This window comes from Marmota flaviventris, chromosome 9 (assembly GCF_047511675.1).
Source record: "Marmota flaviventris isolate mMarFla1 chromosome 9, mMarFla1.hap1, whole genome shotgun sequence".
Classification (NCBI taxonomy): Eukaryota; Metazoa; Chordata; class Mammalia; order Rodentia; family Sciuridae; genus Marmota; species Marmota flaviventris.
In genome coordinates, this window is record NC_092506.1 from 73,635,572 (window position 1) to 73,656,301 (window position 20,730).

At 39.6% G+C, this 20,730-nt stretch overlaps 1 protein-coding gene across 3 annotated transcripts in view; it reads left to right on the plus strand.

Annotated features, from left to right (window-relative positions):
- The first annotated feature begins 17,206 nt into the window (after window positions 1–17,206).
- Window positions 17,207–20,730, plus strand: part of Eed (embryonic ectoderm development) — a 30,384-nt gene continuing 26,860 nt past the window's right edge. Inside the window, exon 1 of one of the 3 annotated variants that reach the window (XM_027942658.3) lies at window positions 17,207–17,615. In XM_027942658.3, coding sequence (XP_027798459.1) covers window positions 17,502–17,615 — 114 coding nt within the window. In that variant the 5' untranslated portion in view covers window positions 17,207–17,501. The remainder of the gene's footprint in view (window positions 17,616–20,730) is intronic. The other 2 variants (XM_027942659.3, XM_071616576.1) reach the window with 2 other exon arrangements.

The following is a 20,730-nucleotide window of genomic DNA, read 5'->3' on the forward strand; positions in this document are numbered from 1 at the left end:
GGAAAATTGATCTCCAGTATTTACCCCATACAAATAGCCATGGCCTCATTTAGTGAATACCTCAAATGTTGAAATTCAACATTCCAAATATTTGGATTTCAAAGTGTCCCAAGCATTTTGCTGAGCAGGTTTTCCTCTACACTTTGAAACTCATGTGCATCTAGAAGAATATAATCCATATGTTTCTGATTTATTTACATTTGACTCATCAAAATCTGTTCATTGACACTCTGTACCTCATGAATGCTTACACTAGCTCTATCAAAATTTTGTTTGAAGAACCACAAGTCACCTTTTGCTCCATCAAAGAAATAAAATAAAACCCCATGTTGGAATAAATTCAAAATGTATAATTTCTAATTTAGTTTAGTTCTCTCTCTTTTTAAAGTATACATTTTTATTATCAAATCTTCATTTGAAAAACTCTTATTTTGATTCTATTCAGGGTTCTCTCCCAGGCATATTTTTAAATGTATCTACAAACCAAAAGCAGCAAGTAATTTTTGCATAAAATATATTAAGTATATATCTTTTCTTGTTTTGGTTATTTGCACTGATGGTGAATTAACATCAAGGTCAGTGAATCTGAATGCAATCTGTTATAGAGAGCAGATGTATTTTTGTTTTTTATTTTTTTCTTTAAGTGCCTCATGTTGTTTTGGAGTCTATGTAATTTGATCTATGTAATTACTCTTTCAACACAAAAACTTTCTCGTTGTTGACTTATTCCAGCACACACAGCACTATCTGATCCAACAGATTAATTCTCCTGAGACATCACATAATAACAAACCAGAGTGAACACAGCAAAAGGGAAGACCAAATCTTCACAAATATATTAGAAATACAGTTTTATACTTCTAAGGGAATAGCCTTACAGTTATAAGTTAAATATCAGATCTCAGAAATGTTTGGGCCCTGACTTTAACTGATGGATAATAGTGAATTTCTTATGGTTCATTAACAAAATTTCAGATGATATAAAGATTACAAATGTTTAAACAGCAACAACAAAACTCCTGTTTATCTAGCTTTAATTCCTAAAATTTTATTTCAGAATTGGGGATTTACTTGCATATTCCAGATTCTAAAATAATGACAGTTAATTAATCTGGCAGTAATTGTAGTCTTCAGGGAATTAAATGTGCAATATATATACCATGCACCCAGGAAGACTTTGCCTTCAAACAGCAATGCACTTAATACTTAAAATCAAAATTAGGTAGAGAGGAGAACTGGATTATTTAAAATTAATTAATGTATCTGATTGCTTTTTAAATTAAAATAATCCTTTCTCTTAACTCAAAAGTAATATATGCATATTACCAAAAATACAGAAAATCAAAAAGGAATGGGAGGTGGGGAGGAAGGAAGGAAAGAGAAAAACCAATATATAAGTCCATTCACATAGAGAACATGTTGACAATTCTGTGGAAAGCTACATAGTACAGGGTTGAAGAACTCCGTCCCAAAGTTAGGCTATGTGGACTCAAAACTTGCTACCCCACATATCATCTTTGTGACTCTGAGTTAATTTAACTTCTCTGTCTCAGCTTCCTCATCTGTAAAAACAGATGCAAGGATATCATAAAGATTAAATGAGATAAAATGTGCAACGTGCCTGGCATATAACAAGCCTGCAATGAATGTTACTTCTTAGTGCAACTTTCTGAATCCTTTTTGTCTTAGCACTTTAAATGGGAGCATTGCTAGTTTTGATTTACATTTGAAAAGAGCCCTGAGTATCTCAAAAGATAGCTACTTTTAACTAAAATATATTTTCCTGCATCCTTTCTTCTTTATTGTATAAGGGGGAAATTGCAGATAAAATCCTATCATTCTTAAAATCGAAGATGGTAATTCTAAAGCAGGATCAAATTTTGTTTCAAAAATCGAAATTTGGGCTGCGGATGTGGCTCAAGCGGTAGCGCGCTCGCCTGGCATGCGTGCGGCCCGGGTTCGATCCTCAGCACCACATACAAAACAGAGATGTTGTGTCCGCCGATAACTAAAAAATAAATATTAAAAAAATTTAAAAAAAAATCGAAATTTATTTTTTAACAAATTTTCCTTTAATAAATGTTTTTAGTTCTTCCACACACATTGTCTTATTTAATGCTTACACAAACCTCTTTGACTGGGTGACTCACTCCTATAATTCTAGCAACTTGGGAAGCTGAGGCAGGAGGATCACAAGTTCCAGGCCAGCCTCAGCAATTTAACAATTTAACTTAGTGAGATCCTGTCTCAAAATAAAAAAAAAAAAAATTAAAAGGGCTTGGGGGATGTAACTCAGTGGTAAAATGCCCCTGGGTTAAAGCCCCAGTACCCCTCAAAAAAATTTTTTTTGAAAGATTAAGACATTGGAATTATCTCCATTGTTTGAGCTAATTCTTCACTTAAATTAGTGAACAAATCCTTTGCATTTGTTCTTTGAGACTATTTGAATTTGAGAAATTAAATAATACTGTACCTGTTGAAAGACCCGCCGATTCCCTGTCCAAGAAAGACGCACGAGGCACTGGCTGCAAAAGCAAGAGGCGATTTATTGATACACAGGCGCCTGCGGGTGCTCAGTGAAACCTCAGCCGGAGCTTCGGTGAACTGGCACACCGGGCTTTGGGGCACAGATCTTTTATAGGGAATAAGTGGGTTAGTTCTTAGCATAGCACAGCGACAGTCTTCCTGTTGGACCTTCTGAATCCAGTCAGTGGGTCACCTAGGGGGTAAACTTGTTTTTCAACTTATTGTTCTTGGGAAAACCATAGAATGGCATCCTGTCTCCTTTTTTAATTCCTATTTTAAACTTGCATCCTATTCTTTTAGTTCCTGTTTTTAGACCTGCATCCTCAAGTTTGACCGTTAGGGTTATCTATATGAAACATCTTGTGGTAGCATTGTGCAGGACTTGAAATGCTACGTGCTGCTGGAGGGGTCTTGGCATGGGGGTTGTGTAAGGGAGCATCTTGCAGCTTCAGGGCCCAGGGGTTAGATTTCCTAATGTTGGGCCTGGGGCCTTGAAGTCCTTCATTCCCCCCTTTTCTTTATCCCGGATATAATCCTATATCCATTGATCTATCTGCTCAGAATTCAGCATTTGCTCAGTTGATGGCTCAGCGTGTTGTTGGAGTACTTGATATTGCTGTGCGAGGACCATAGTTTGGATTACGGACAGTCTTTCTTTCATAAATTGCATTAGTTTGTTAAATATGCAGGGTCCAAATGTTAAAATTAACAGTAATATAATCAGGGGGCCAGCTACAGTAGATAATATAGTAGTTAGCCAAGGGGATTTATTATACCAGCTTTCAAACCAACTTTGGGAGCCTCGCAGGGATTTTTCCCGTGCATCCAGTCTTTCTCTAAGCTTGGTCATAGATTCCCTTACTACCCCTGTGTGATCTGTGTAAAAGCAACAGTTTTCCTTTAAGGCCGCACAAAGTCCTCCTTCCTTCAAGAATAATAGGTCCAGACCTCGTCTATTCTGCAAAACAACCTCTGATAAGGAGGTTAGGGATTTTTCTAAAGCAGTTACAGAGGTTTCTATTGCTCTTAGGTCTTGTTGGATTGCAGTCTCCAAAATCCCTAGCTGTCGAGGGCCCTCAATCAGAGCTGCAGCCCCAGTCCCAACCCCTGCCAATACTCCTGCTCCTAACAAGACTGCCAGGGTAATGCTGATAGGCTCTCGGGTGAATCGAGTCCTGCTCATGAAATGTCCCTCAAATTTTTCTGTGGAATAATAGAGTAGCTGTGGATAGATCTGGACTAACACACAAAAATCTTTAGACTGGTTGAAATTGGCTATCGCAACACAGGGTGTAATCCCAGTGTTACATGCCCAGTAGAGTCCTGTTGGAGGCACTAGGTAGCTGGATGTGTCAGAGGATGACACGGTTGCAGTACGTGCACAGAGCTCTTTTAACATAGAGGAGCCTCCTATGCAGGTTCCTGAACCGGTTACTTCAGGCAGTGTCAACCTGTGTCTTGTTTCCCAGTTGCAGCTGGTGGAGGTGCCATAGGTGAAATTCCCATTAATAGCTACTCCTTCATAGTAGGGGGGGGGGCTTGCCTGGAGGCAAATCCAGCAGGACTCAGTGAGATTGGGCTGGGTGGAATTGAGGGCTTGGTATCCCCCTTCAACTAGGTCCATTAGTCTTTCTCCTGACCCTGGTAAAGTAGGATTAGTGACAACTGCCACGGTCGGAGGAGTGGCGGGGGTTGGACGGATGGTATTAGATGGGGACGTTGGTCTTGAGGGTGCCTGTTTATATTTTTTTTTTGGAGGAGGAGCCTTTTGGTCTTGGAGTATCTTGTTAGGGCCTATCGGCTGGGGGTCAACTTTTATAGTTAACCTGATTTTGAATAGGACCCCCGGGTCATATGCAGTCTGATGATATACCCGTAGTCCCCATAGCTTCCCTTGTAACCAATCTTTTGATGTTCTGCCTGCCTTAGTAAAGGTAATGTTTAAGGGGTTGCAGGCAAACATGGTGCATGGCCCGTCCCCATACCATAAGGTGTTGACTGTCCCAGGTGTACTTTTACAATAGTCTGTAGAGAATGGGGGCTCATTTTGCTTTTCTCTTTTCACTTGGATCAAATCCCTGGATGAGCTAGGGTTCCAGTATGCATCCCCCGTAGTTTCACATCCCCAAGCCTTACAATAATAACTTTCATGTTGCCCACATTTACGTGCTTGCGACTTAGTTCTCCCGTCCCTGGGGCATACATAGAATGATTTTTTTTTTTTCTTAGAGCTGCCGGAGCCCTTGGGTCCCTACATCCTGCCGGATAGCGTGAGCAAGGGCAGCCCCCGCTGGAGATGCACACTTCTGGCCCACTCGGTTTAGCTGGGTCAGTAGTTGGAATATCAAAGTCTTCTGACCCGGCCAGTATGTGACAAAGATCTGGCTCCAGGTTAGGCCACCAAGCCCAGAGGGGGTACTTTGTGGATGTTTTTTCCCAAATTATGTCTCCCACCCCCGATAGTATTTGCCATGTCTGGCGTATAGGCCGATTGAGATCATAGAGTTGGTGCCTAGCAACTGATATGGGAAAGATAGAGCACAGAGCAAGAAAAATCAACAGCGGGTAAGTCTTATCTTTAGCGGGTTCTGGGTGCATTGCAATTTCCATTCAGGCTCTGGAGTGGCGTCTGTGGGCTCCTGTGGATGTGCAGCTTTCACGTGGGAGGCGTGGATCCAAGCGGTGATGCCGTCCACTTTGATTGCAGTGGGAGTGGTCAGCAGAATGGTGTAGGGTCCTTTCCACCGTGGTTCGAGGTTCTTGCTCTGGTGCCTGCGTACCCAGACGGTGTCTCCGACCTTGAAGGGATGTGGCAGCAAGGGGGTTTTAAGTTCCTCTTTGTATGCTGCTGCTAGAGGCTTCCAGACCTCGTTCTGGACCAATTGCAAAGCATGCAAATGAGTCTGCATAGATGGGGTGAGGGAGGCATAGGTTTCAGTTTCATAAAAGTTAACAGCGGGAGGTGGGGCACCGTACAGGATTTCAAATGGGGTTAGTCCATGTGGGCCTGGGGTGTTTCGGGCCCGATACAAGGCTAAAGGTAGGAGTTGTACCCAGTCTCTAGTGCCAGTTTCAAGTGTCAATTTAGTTAAAGTCTCCTTAATGGTTCTATTCATCCTTTCTACCTGTCCTGAACTTTGGGGTCTATAAGCACAGTGTAATTTCCAATTAATCCCCAATGTATTGGCCACCGCCTGACTTACCTGGGAGATGAAGGCAGGCCCATTAAATGTTTCCTTTCTGGTCCTCACTATCAGGATCAAAGGGAGTAAACCTCCGATAAGCCTCTTTTAATCTCTTTAAGAAGGCTGTCGGAGTTTCCTCTGACCCCTGGATAGTCTGTCTTACCTGAGCCAAATTGGTGGGCCGTCGCCCTGCTCCATGGAGACCCGCTATGAGTAACTGGCGATAGAGACGTAGGTGGTTCCTACCTGCTTCAGTCGCATAGTCCCAGTTTGGCCGGGTTAAAGGAAAAGCTTCCTTAATCAAATTTGTGAGTTGGGTGGGGCGCCCGTCGTCCCCTGGCACATTTTTTTTTTTTTTTTTTTTTTTTTTTGCGAGCTTCCAAGAGAACCTTTTGTTTCTCCTCTGTGTCTAATAGAGAAATCTTTAATTCTGCTACTTAGGGCTGGATAACCATATTAGCAAACATCAAGTCTACCTGCGTTGGCTAGAAATAAAAGCCTTAGACTAAAACTACTCTAGCAGTCCCTTTAACAGTTATCAGGCATTTCTGTCTAAGAATCTCTCTTGTAGCCTCCAGTCTACTTATTTATGGAAGTTACATTTAACTATTATTATTATTTAAGATGTCCAGGAACAGCTGTGCTTTGGCTTTTACTGTCTTTGCTAAGTGTTTAAGATGAAGCAAGTCAAACTGACTTTTGTTTCTACCTATTGTTTACAGTCAGCTGAGTTATCCTGGGAGTCCTCGGGAACTTTATAGCAGCTTTTCAGTTCTGCTAGTGCCATTTGCGCTAGGATGGGCCCAGGCCTTGCTTGACCATGTAGCTTCCCTCAGAAGCATCAGGGACGTCTCCCTTTTTTAATGACCCTCCTCTTTACAGCAAATGCACCGATTGGCTTTCTGTCCTCCACTGGTCTCATTAATCTCCCTGCTCAGGAGGTTATGTGGCCTAGAGTTGCTGAGCCCTTTGGAGAAGTTCCCTATTCCCTGATTCAGACTGACTCAGAGGGCAAGAGCCGAATATTGGTTTTCTTGGCCCTTTTAATTTAACTAATTTTAAAACTTGATCTTAAACATCCAGCAAATAAGTTAACAGCCTTATATTAAGAGCACTGGGCTTTAATGTTTATCTCTCTATCCTGTAGGTGATAACTCCTTATCTTATGTTGGCCCAGGTTGTGTTCTTAAAGCAATACCTCTTTAAAACATTAACAGGCAATCCTTAAACCATCTATAAGTAAACTACAAAACAAAACTAACTAGGGTAGAAACATATTTAGCTTATATAATAGCTACCTTGAATTCTAGCAGGGTTATACATCATAATTTTCTGTTTGAGATCCTAGTAATCTTGGCACAAACCTATTTTTGGACACAACTTTAACTGTACTGAAATCTTGCTTACTTTTTTATAGCCACTTTCACATGTAGTGAGATGGGACAGAGCCTTATCTCAAGTAAGGCAGGGCTCTTTATAAATCTCAAGTACTATAGTTCTGAAGCTGATCGTTTTACAAAGTTTACATAAATTGTTGTTCAAGTTTACATGAACATTAGCTAACACAACATAATATCATACCTAAAACATGAATTAAAGGCTGAAAGCTTTTAACCTTTTATAGAAAAGTAGTAATGTACTTTTGTGTTTTGCAATAAAACCTTTACATAGATTAGGCTCTCATTAACTTAAAAATACATAAATTGTATCTCAGAGTAGAAAGTAACATGGAACTGTACATATCTTATTGATAACGAGTTCAGTTATAGAACACAAATGATATAATTGAATCTCTAACATGTTTTTTTTTTTTTTAACCTAAAATTACCATACAACTTTAGAACACCAGCTTGATATAATGTTCTTTCGAAGCTTCTACCTTACAGACTTGTATACCTGGAAGATATGAACACATTAATAACACCATAATTATATAAACCTCTTTTTGTTCACATTTTGAAACAATACTTGTAAACTTTTAAATTTAAGCAGAGTTAACATTTTATTAGGGCCTTTTTTGAACACCTAGAGAAACTTATAAGCTTAATTTTGAGGACAGGAACTGCTATTTTGAGCAGACACTTTAGGCCTAAGGCATTTTAACCTTAAGTTATATTTCCAGGTTTAGATGTTGAAAATTATGATACAAATTTAAGAAGCAATTTTTAAAATTTAAAATTTTATATCTTTTTACATTAGAAAAACTTGTTCACATAAAACTGGAAATAGGATCTCTACCATCAGAAGAAATTTCTTTGGTACCTCTAAACCACTTTGCTTGTTCTGAAGTTTCTAAAGTAGCATTGAGTTACATTAAATTTGCCCACACACTACCATATATATCTGAAATTAAGCTTTGAAAATTTCTAAGACTATTGCTATTTAATTATCTAATGTCATTTTTATGAGCCAGACCAACGTTTTAATTGCTCTTCAGGCTACCCAGTTCAAAATTGAAATTCTTTAATTAATTTTTTTTTATCCCAAGTATTTAAGTTTTCTAGCATGAACTATCTGAAATCAAACTAAACAATTGCTTAAACCCAACTTTTAACTGCAAGATAGTGCAATGCTTTAGAAACCCATTCAGATACCAGATTGTTACAATAAAAATTATTATTATTATTATTATTATTTATTTTATTTTTTTTTAGACACACATTTAACCTAGATTATCTTTAAGAAACAATCAGACAACCAGATAAGAAAATATCTCTCCAGGTTTTGAACTTTCATTTAATTATGACTCCTATCAGTGGCACCATAGACTTTCCCATGAGTGGACCAGATGTTTTCACGTAGGGGAAACTGTAGGTGTAAAATCAAGGGTCTCAGCGTGACTGGCTTTACTGCATTCAGTGTCCCTTCTTTTTAAGTAAACAGAGGTGGCGTAATCCTTAAGATGTAGATAAGGACCCAGGGAACTCCCCAGAGCTAAATGGCTCTGGCAGCTGCTGGGAGTCCCTTAATCTTATCTTTCACCCATAGGATCAGTTCCTCCAGTTTGGTTTGACCTTAGGCATTAGGCATTTTTTTTTTTTCCTAACTTTTTAGTAGCCAGCTCCCAAAAAGTCCATCCTCTGCTTGCAGTTGTTTCGAGTGCTAGGCTTCCCCAAGAAAGCAGAGTGGGAACTCCTTAAAAGTCCCCTTGAGAGTGTCAAAATTTGTGACTGAAAATTTGGTTCCCATTTCTAAAGCCAATTAACACTAATTTAATAATGAGGACAGGGCTTTGAGAAAAGTCAAAGCGAGATGTCAAAGTTGTTAAATCCCCAGCAGGCATCTCTATTTGCACTCAAGCCGGTTATGGGGGGGGAAGAAAACATTGCTTCCCTAGTCTCAGTATTCAGTCTTAGATGGAATTTATCATCCGCCTTGGGCTGCATTTCCAAGCAGCCTGACTCCAGGAAGAGCCGTTCGCTTCCTGGGGTGGAGGGGCCAGGAGGAACAGGGACGGGACAGATCCGCCATACCGCCGGGTGGAATCCTCCCGGCGGACTGCGCGGACCCCACCCATGCAGGAGGAGATTCGCAGAGGTCCTGAAAGATTAAAAGCCATGATCTGGATGGCCATGCGGCCCCGGCTGAAAGACAATCTCTGACTTTGCAGATTAGAGAGAGAGATGGAGGGACTCTCCTGGGGGCCATTCAACTCCGAGGGTGGGCCAATATTGGCCACTCCGTGGTACAGAGTGTTACCAATTTTTTTCTTCTTAACTGCCACGGACAAGTTGTTTGCCCGCTCTTGAATGTCTTGCCAATGATCTAGAGTGAGGCTCAAAGGGGTTGTTAGTGATTGTCCCATGTTATTCTCAGAGAGGAAATAGAGAGACAGACACAACGACACAAAAACGAAACCAAACAGTGAGATCGCTGCGCGGCTTCGGTGGAAACCGAAAAAATCAGATGGCCTGGGAGAAGTTTGTACTTCTCCGTCGCCTACAAAGATGGTGTAATCCTCGGAAACACCGGGGGCCCCAAAGAAATGGACCCCTCTGATCCCTGGGACGTCTCCCAGGGTGGCAGGGGAGAAGTCCGAGTTCGTCAACTCCTTCTCAAACTGCCTCAGAATACAAATCGACTACAGAACTGCCTCAGAATACTAAATGACTATGCCTAGGATCATATAGTCTTACAGACGCTGCGCGGAACAAAGAACAGATAGCCAACAGGACAACAAGACAGAAAGTTTGAGCTGGCCAGCTTACCTCCCAGTGATGTCGGGAGTTCCTCGGGCAGGGATCCGGATGGGGTTACAGGAGTTCTCCTGGCTGGCTCGCCAAATGAAAGACCCGCCGATTCCCTGTCCAAGAAAGACGCACGAGGCACTGGCTGCAAAAGCAAGAGGCGATTTATTGATACACAGGCGCCTGCGGGTGCTCAGTGAAACCTCAGCCGGAGCTTCGGTGAACTGGCACACCGGGCTTTGGGGCACAGATCTTTTATAGGGAATAAGTGGGTTAGTTCTTAGCATAGCACAGCGACAGTCTTCCTGTTGGACCTTCTGAATCCAGTCAGTGGGTCACCTAGGGGGTAAACTTGTTTTTCAACTTATTGTTCTTGGGAAAACCATAGAATGGCATCCTGTCTCCTTTTTTAATTCCTATTTTAAACTTGCATCCTATTCTTTTAGTTCCTGTTTTTAGACCTGCATCCTCAAGTTTGACCGTTAGGGTTATCTATATGAAACATCTTGTGGTAGCATTGTGCAGGACTTGAAATGCTACGTGCTGCTGGAGGGGTCTTGGCATGGGGGTTGTGTAAGGGAGCATCTTGCAGCTTCAGGGCCCAGGGGTTAGATTTCCTAATGTTGGGCCTGGGGCCTTGAAGTCCTTCACTGTTTTTTCAACAAAGTTAATAATTCTATGTACTCCTATTTTTTCTATCTTAGTTAGAGATATCACCATTCAGGAAGTCAGCTAAACTATAAATCTGAGTAATTTTTTGCCCCTCTCCCTTTAGTCTTCACATTCCTTGAATTAGGGAATCCTATAGATTGTATTCTTAAACACCTCTGGAAATAATTTCTTGCTTTCCATCTTCATTGTTACTGCCTTAGTTCAGGCCTGCAGTACTAAAATAGTCTCAGAGCTCATCTGCCAGCCTCCAGTTTTTTCTGCAGAACTCTAAGCAAAAACTCTTCTTTGGCTACCTTTACGTTATTGATCAACAGTCTTAGGCTTTTCTTGATTAGCACCTCCCAAACTAGAAAGAGACCTATTATGAACCATATGCCAAAGTTATGCAGAATATACTTCTCTAGTGACTAGATATGAATAGTCAGTCTTTAGAACGTTCCTCTTTATTGTAGAGATAATTAGAAAGCTAAATTAGCAATCATAAGGTCTATACTTGATAAGAAAAAGCATTACATAATCATGAGAGAGATTTCATTCAAGCTATATTTGACCCCAATAAATTTTTCCTTTTCTGCAATAGAATGCGTTTTTCTAGTACTGCATGTATACCCATTGGATTGTCTTGGTCTCTAGGACTATATTAGGGTAACACAGACAAAAACTTACCTTCTAAACTAATTCCTACATCTTCATTAAGACTCCTCCTATTTCAACCAAGTTAAAATTAGCTACTCTCCTACCCATCCTGTAATAATACAGTATTCTTGATAAATGTTTCTAATATGAAATATTACTCAGTAATATTTCAGCATGAAAACTAAATAAGGTTGCTTTTTTCCTGACAGCTGGCATTTAAAAGAACTAGCACCTGGGTCAACCAAATCTGGGTTTGAATTCTGATTCTCCCACTTATTCACTGAGGTCTTTGTCTAGTCTGTTAATCACTCTGAGCTACAGTTCCCTCATCAATAAAATGTGGATTATGTAGTACCAGCTTCAAAGAGTAATTGAGAGGATTAGATGGTGTGTTGCACAGAAAACACTTTGTGCAGTACCAAACATGTGTAAAACACTCAATCTTTGCAGTCAGCTTGGCAGTGAGGAATCCTACTGCCAACTGAGGAATCCCATCTAGGATGGGATTCATTATACAGTTTTTATTCTTAATGGTTTTAATATTGTGTCCACCATTTAATGAATAGACTAAGAGATCTAGAAATACTTATTTAGTTTACCCTTGTCTTCTCTTACCAGACTCCAAGTTACTAGAGGACAGGCATGACATTTTAATTATTTTTAAATCTCAGCAACCTAGACAGTTCCTGGCACATAGAAGTTCCTTTAAAATAATTTTTTTAAAAGAAATAGGCTCTTAGGAACTATTTTTGTTGTCTAGATCAGAGGTTCTCAAAGTATTCTTCTTGAATACTTGAATACTCAGTTTGTTAGAGATAACACTAAAAAACTATACCCCAACCTAGTACATCAGAATCTCTGGAAATGGGGTCCAGACAATTGTCATTTAACAAGCTGTCCAGATGATTCTTATGCTTATTAAAATGTGAAAGTTGTGATCTAGACAGTATTTTTCTTTATATGTTAATGTCATTTTATAAATCTCAAAAACATTATGTGCAACCAAACAAATCAGACACAAAAGAGCTCATACTGAATTATTCCACTTATGTGAGATTTGAGAATAGGAAAAGCTCATATAAAACAAAAGTAATATACAAATATAGGAAATACAGTCAGTGGATTGCTTGGGGAGAAGAAAGGTGTGCCTGGGAAGAGGCAATAGGAGACTTTCTGAAGTGCTAGAAATTCCATCCACATCTTATTGATATGGATTACATGGATGTATATTCATCAAACTGTATGTTTAAGACCTGTGCATTTCACTATATATAAATGAAATATCAACAAAATTAAAATAAAGTAATGCCATTATAATTCCTTCTGTATATGTCCTATCAGCTGGATATACATTTTAACACAACAGTCTTAATATGGTCTACAATGTCCTGCATGGTCTGATTTCTTACCTACTTTTCTAGCTTTATATATTATCATATTCTCGCCATTTCTCCAGTCCTTCACCAGCACTGACTGTTTAAGCTTACCAATGACCTTTGTTCCTTTCATTCCTGCCCCCAGGGCCTTTTGTAGATGCTGTTATCACTCCTTAGAATGTTGTCCTTCTTCTCTTTCACCTGGTTAACTCATTCTTCTTGAAGTTCCACTCTTCTTTCTGTTCCTCAGGGAAACTCTGAAGCTTTCCTTTACTATATGAATCTAGAACATTTTTATAGGTCTGCTACTTACGCTTATGCAGGTTATTTATATAAACCTAGGTTCTCACCTGAGGTGATGAATGGGGCTGAAATCCAGTTTGCGCTCCACTCACAAAGACCTGTTCATGAACAAGGCTGTATCAAACTGGATAAAGGAGCATCTTTTTCTGATTCACCAAAGGCACAGTCTGCTTGCCAAGGTTTACCTTCTCTGGGATCTTTTTGCCTATGGTAATGCCTTTTTTAAAATAAGACTCCATATGGGCAAACAACAGCCCTGACTTTCTACTTCTCTTTATACCACTTACTACAGTTGTAATTTTACATCTATTTGGTGATTGTCTGATTAAGTTTGTTTCTCTTTCTAGACAATAAACTCTGACAGCAGGAATCTATTTTATTTCCTTATTATCAAGTCTCCTCAGCATCTGGAACAGTACTTGACATATAGAGGGTACTCAGTAAATATTTATTAAGTGCATGAGATACTTTTTTTTTTAATGCTGGAAGAATATCAGGCTTTTCAAAGGCAGGTCCTGTGTCCTATTTTCCCTTTTATTGAACCCCCATACTTGAAATTACATACTGCTTTGCACATAAATGGCATTCAATAAATTTTTCCTCATTCATTCCTTTTTTTCCTCATTCATTTCTAAATGTTCAAAGAAGCCATATGATGTTCTGTTCATAGAATACTAGATCTGCAAGCATATGAGATTGCATGAATGATGATGAACAGCTGCTATTTATGAAGCAGAAGAGACAAAAATACTGTATGAATGAAAAATAAACTTCAATGGAAATGGGAAGGATTTAATTTAGCTTTTGAAACTCATTTCCTGATATGAAACTTATAACAGAAGACAATGCCAAAGAAGAATGTGAATTTTCTTTTTTATATAACCAAATGATCTTGGAAAGTTTTTCAAGATCAACCAATCATTTATCTGAAGCCAAAGGGTATTTCTTTCTTTGGCGGGGAAGAAGGGTAACTGGGAATTGAACATAGGGGTGCTTTACCACTGAGCTACATTCCCAGTCCTTTTAATTTTATTTTAGAACAGGATCTCCCTGAGTTGCTGAGGGTCTTGTTAAGTTTGTGGAAGCTGGCCTTGAATTTTCAATTCTTCTGCCTTTTCCAGTGTTCTGAGTGTCTGGAATTACAAGCATGTGACATTGTGTGGACCCAGAGAGTATTTCTTACTGAGTTCTCAATAGGCCACTTGAGATAGCATTATTTTAAGTTTTTAAAAAAAATTTTTTTGGAGTAGTTTTACAGAACAGTGGCAAACATGGTAGTTCCTGGACTCTCCTCATCTAGTTTCTGTCGATGTTAACATAGTATCATAGTATGCAAGTCAAAATTAAGAAACTAAAATACATATGTTACTATTAACTATGTTCCAGACTTGTTTGTATTTTCCCAGGTTTGTCTAGCTATGTCCTCTGTCCTAAGTGAGATAGCTATTTTTTTTTTTGGGGGGGGGGGGCGCGGGGGGAATTGAACCTAGGGGTGCTTTGACCAATGAGCTAAGTCCCCAGCCATTTTTTCTGTTTTTGAGACAGGATCCCACTAAGTTGCTTATAGCCTTGCCAAATTGCTGAGGCTAGTCTTGAACTTGCAATCCTTCTGCCTCAGCATCCAAAGTTACTTGGATTACAGGTGTTATGTTATTGTGCCTGGCTGAGAAAACTTTTTGATGTTCTTTGATGGTGTGTAAAAGATCATGTGGTTTAAAGACCAAGCAAGCTCTGTGAGGATAATTACATAAGTCTAGAGCTGTTGTTTCTTTGGCTTTTCATTTGATTGAATACAATCTTTAGCTCTGCTACTTGAGCTCTTTATCTTTGGACAAACTTTTAATTACCCTAAGCCTCAGTTTCCTCATTTGTAAAATATAGGAGGTAAGATCTCTCCAACTGTGATGGTTTCTGAAATCCTTCATGGTAGAATTCGGTATTGAGAAACTGGATAGATATCTACATATTAATACTACAAAAATAGTACTTTATATAGAATACCTGTGATATTGACATATAGAGGGTACTCAGTAAATGTTTATTAAGTGACAAATAAATAGTGACAAAGGCCTTCTCCTTGGCTTTAGTTAGGAGTCTTTGCACCCTCTTTTCGTCTAGGTCTTGTCCTTGGACTTTGTCTTCAGCTTGTCTAATTCAGTTGTACTAGAGTTCTGGTAAGTCAGTTCAGAAAGAATTCCCAATCCTTGATGTCTCATTACTGTGGCTACCTTCAGCAACAATCCTGTTAAGTTGGCTTAGCTAGAATGCTCATGCCTTTGATATCTTCCTTTTCATAATTTTCAACCACATTCCCCCATCTCATCTTCACTTGTCTTTGCTGTATTTAGAATTGAGCATGATCTCTTTTCTCCATTATATTTTGACATCTATCAAGACAGTCCTGAGTGTATTTTCCTAACCATTTAAAGAACTTTCAGAATAAGTTTTTCTTTAACCTTGTTAATAAAGAACATGAACTAATTTCTATTTATCAACCCTGATTCATCAGAAAATAAATTTAAAAATAATCCCTCCAAACTTTAATAAGACTCTAAAAATATTTTTGCTTTGTTACAGTAACATGAAATGCTGAAAATGTATTTTCTTCCCATGTGTCCTTTATTCAAATATTCAGCACTTTTCATCTAGAAGTTGACTCCCACTTCCCAGCTCCTACAGTAATTTGTACCTGAAATGCTTCTGTTGATTATCCTTTATCTGTAGAGCTATATTTCACGAATATCCTTCCCAATAATGGGAGTGCATTTCTGCCCATGAAAGCGATAGCACCAAAGACTTCTTACTTTCTCAGTAACTGGCTCTATACTTGTCTCATTTCTCTTACATACTGAAGAAATCTTTGCAGTGCTTGACTCACTAGAAGTGCTCAACAATAACTGCAATTATTAAGACCTGAACTTGAATTTTTTCCCGCTTAATTTTCCTGAGACTTCATTGTAAAATTCTTTTTCATTGCTTTATCTCCTTTTTTTTCATTCTCAACCAGTTCTCTGCTTATATCTAAAAGAAAGTGTGTGCAATCTGCATGCACAAGTAATTTAAGTATGCTAGAATATTAGGATGGGGCATTCTAGACTGGTTATCCACTGGAAGATACATTGAAATCTAAATGAAAAAATATATACACTATCAAGTGGGCGCTCAAGAAATGTTAGGTCCCTTCCTATTTCCTCATTTTACAGATGAGGACACTGACACCCAGAAAGATAAGTAATCACAATTACGTTCTGAAACGGGGAATGCTGTATTTTATTTTATTGCCATCATTTTCCTCTTCCTGATACTCATTCAGTTATACGGTTTAACTACCCATCCAAGAAATCCACAGGTTCATTGGTGTGTTTGGCACGGGTCAAGAGTCCAGATACATGCAACAGGGCCAAATATTTCAGCGACATAAAACAATTCTTTTGCCTTTTTCTAAAATTTTTTATTGTATCTGACGTGCAAAACCAAAAAAAGGACAGTTGCCCAAGTCTCACAATCGCATACACAGTTAGCGACGAGCAATGATTTACATGTCTTGGCGTTTTCCAGGGCCTTGATAATCTTTTAACAGTTAAAGGGGGCACTTCGCTTGTAACACACTGGAATCTAGAGTAAGGTAATTTAAAGATATCTCTACTTAAACCTTAACCAATATTGGCACCAACTAGGTGATGATAATCATTAATTCATTGCAACAAATATTCATCAGAATAAGATATTCGTCAAGAATTTAGGGTACATCCAGACTTGAATCTAAGAGCATTTTGAAATCCAGCTCGACTTTGAACACCCGACAGACTACCTGGTTCAGCAAACAAGAATTCGAAAAGAGGAGGGGCTTGGAGGAGGTGGCTCCCGACAACCCAGCGCGAGAATACGCCTGGGCGCATGCGCATCTTCTGGAGAGTGCCTTCCATTTGCTTGATAGGGGTGGCGATTCGGAAACCGTGTACAGTTTTTCGATTTCTATCCTCAAGCGAAAAGTAGGGTGTCCACGCTTCCATGATTTAGGGAAAACATTATCCTTCAAGTTCAATATTAAGGACACTTGGAATACACAGGTAAAGCAATAGGTGACTTATTGTATTCCTTCCCCTTCTCTGGGACATTGGTGGTCTAGTCCATTCCACAGACTTTCGCTCCCTTGCAGCCGGTCGGAGATCGAAGGATTGAGCCAATTGCGGCTGAAACGTCTTTGGAAGGAAGAAAGGGGTGAGGGAACATCCCTTTGAGTTCCGCCTCTTCTTTTCGAGGCGGTGGTGGGGAAAGGGGACCTACGAAATACTGCCCTCTTAAACCAACGGATCATACGTCTTCGTGCAGTCTGCCGGGAGGGCGGCGGGAAAACAGCAAGACGGGAGTGGGTAAAGGAAAGAAGCCAGGAAGCCGCGCAGGAGGGCGCGCGCGCGCGCCCCTTTTTCAGCAGTGTGGCGGGGTCGCACGCACGCCCGCCTCGGCGGCTGGGCGCGATTTGCGACAGTGGGGGGAGCGGTGGAGGTGGCGGCGGCAGTGGCAACTTTGCGGCAAGCTCGGGCCGGGCTTGCTTGACGGCGGTGTGGCGGAGGCCCCGCCCGAGGCGGCAGGAACCTGGAGGGAGGCGGAGGAATATGTCCGAGAGGGAAGTGTCGACAGCGCCGGCGGGAACCGACATGCCTTCGGCCAAGAAACAGAAGCTGAGTAGCGACGAGAACAGCAACCCGGATCTCTCTGGAGATGAGAATGTGAGTGCAGCCCCTAGCAGTCACGCGACTCCGGAGTAGAAGTTTTAAGTTCTTTTAAAACTGTAGGCGCGGGGGCGGGCGGGCGGGCGACTGTGGGGGGAGGGAGAGGTGTCACCCTGTACTCGGGAAAACGCGGGCGTGCTGGAGAAAATTGAACTTGTCTCTGGGGGGATTTTGAGCTGGGGCTGAGAACGAGCAGAAACTTGGTGAAGGAGAGGGATTTAAATGGTTACAGGGGTCTGAGAGGTCTCTTTTGAGTTCCTTTTACATGTGATGCAGAAGTGTTTGAGTCTTTGGGGGATATAGGGAAGATTCCGGATCTGAGATTCATGTAGGTTTAAAAGGCATGTTAGAGATTTTCCTAAGAGTTGAAAGGAAGAGGCTGAGTCTGTTAGGCACCCCTTTCAAGGAGTTTAGGATCTGTGCCACCCTTAGATACCAATAGAAACTCCAGGATGGAAAGTATAGATCTTTGACATAGGGGTTTAGATGACTTTATTAAAGGTGATCTTGTGGCTGCCTCTGCCCTGTCCGTGGAGGTGGGGTGTGCCCGAGTGTCGCCTTTTCTGTAAAGGCATAATTGAGAGGGTCTTCTTCTGACTAGGAGGGGAACCAAGTTTGAGTTAGGTATGGGTGGGGGTAGTTTCTCCTTTGGCAGTTTGTAAAGGGAACGACCTGGAAGATTTTAGGCAACCGTGGTAAAGACAGATTTATTTAGATGAAGGTTAAACGGAGTGTGAGGATTAAATGAGGTAATATAAGTAAAGTGGTTAAGGAGTATCTCTCCCATAATAAATAGTACACAAATGTTTGTTAATTATTTATAATAATTACCGTTACTTATTTTGTGATCATACAGAGTTATATTTCTGGCCCTTTCATATGCTTAATAATCGGGCAAAATATAATGAAAATGTGAAACCTGCTTAGAGTGAGGAAAAATTCAGGGGACAAAATAAAGTGAAAGCTTATTTTCTTTTTTGTAGACCCCTGAAGGGAATATATTCTTTGGTACCTTCTGAAGCAATTCAAAACCAAATGATTGGATTAGCTTTTGTTTTGTTTCCTCCAAATAGGGGACAGAGATTTTAAACTTTTTTTTTGGTGTTTATGCTTGGACCCCTCAATGAAGCCTGTGGAGTCTTCCCAAAATAACATTTTTAAATGTACGAAATACAGTATATGGGGTTACAAAACATGATCAATTATAAAATTGTATAATATTTTTTTTAGGACCAGGGGGATAGCTCAGTTGTAGAGCACTTGCCTAGCATGTGGGAGGCCCTGGGTTCCATGGGATTGGGGGATGTGGGATCAGATTTAATAATATATATTTCTTTTAACAACAGAATATAGCATTGGATTTGAGGATAGTGACAGGCTTATTTTTCAAGATCCATAGCAACTGTAATACATGTTGGCATTCCTGATCTGAAAATGCAAAATCTGAAATGCAGAAAAACCAACGAGGGTAGTAATTTTACTCTAGAGGAAGGGAATAATGATAAGGTCAAAAGCAGGTAGGGGAAGAATGGGTTTTTTGAGTTGAAATTTGTTTTTGGCACTCAAAATGTTTAGAATTTTGGAACTTTTAACATTTTTGGGTTAGGAATGTTCAAATGGTAAAGTATATGCAAATATTCTAAAATCTGAAACACTTTTGGTCCTATGCATTTTGGATAGGACCAAAAGTGTTTAACTTAACTTTAACAGTGTGATATAGAAATATCTAATTTCCGGGCTGGGGTTGTGGCTCAGTGGTAGGGTATTTACTCGCCTACATGGGTGAGGCACTGGATTTGAGCCTCAGCACCATGTAAATGTAAAATAAAGATATTGTGTCCACCTTAAAAGAACAACTAAAAAATAAATATTAAAAAAAGAAATATCTAATTTCTATTATTGACAGAGTCATAACTATGCTAACATTGGCATCTATATTACCTCCATTATAACAGAAGGAAGTGTAAAATTTCAAAGTGGTGGAAATTAAGATGTAATTTTTCCCCCCGCTTGAATTCACAGACCTTCTGAATTCCATACAACACAGAGTAGAGAACATTTTATAAAAATAAGTTCCAGAAAAACTAACAAGGACAGTGGTTTTACTCCATAGGGAGGGAATAATAACAAGACCAAAAGCAGGTGGGGGAAGAAAGTGTTTTTGAGTTGGAGTTACGTAACCTGAGCAGCTAACACTCTTTAAAAAGTTATTAAAAGAATTGAAGAACATATTTGAGATTTATTGTATATATTTTCTGTTATTTTATCAAACTTTTTAAGATCAGATGACTGTAAAGTAGTTAGTGTCTGAAAGATTATTAATGGTTATTGTGGTTAACAATACCAGAAGGCCTAATCTGGAGGCTTGCCCTTTGCTAGAGTAATGGGACAAGATTAAGGGACAAATTATTATTCCAGAGTCTGTTTTCTTGTTGGGCATTGTCATTCTGCACTTTGAGGAAGGAGTAGGGTGGGAGTCAGCCTGAGTACATATTAAACAAAGATTTTATTTTAATTTAAAGACAAAATGAAAGCATTTTGTTTCTGTTTAATTCCATCTTGCCTTTGGAGGAGATAGATGTGTAAATTAAGCGGTCAAGAGATAAAATATGCAGTGTGACAATGTTTTTGCATGGCCTCTTGACTAATGGCTCAGTGTTTAGCCAAAATAAAAAGAAGTTGTGTTATTTTGTTCTGTGGTGCTGGGTGTTGAACCCAGGGCCTCATGCATGCTAGGCAAGCACTCTACCACTAAGCCACGTTCCCAACTCCAGAGTTTGTTCGTTTTCTTTCATTTCTCTTCTGTTTAAAGGTAATTTTTCAGAAAAAAGTGTGTGAACATGGTTAATATTTTTATTTTACTCACTTGAAGGAAATTAGGTAAATGTTATAACTTGTAAACCAAAAAAGTCCAAACAGTACAAATTTATGTAAAATAAAGAAATGAAGGGATGAATTGCAAATGGAGAGAAAATATTTTTTACACTAACGGAAAGGGAATTATACTGAATTTATTCTGTGGTGACAAAATTTGCATGTCATCTGTAATTTAAAAAGAATTGCAAAAATACTTAAAAGACAGTGAGGAAGACTGTAATCTGATAATTTGGAA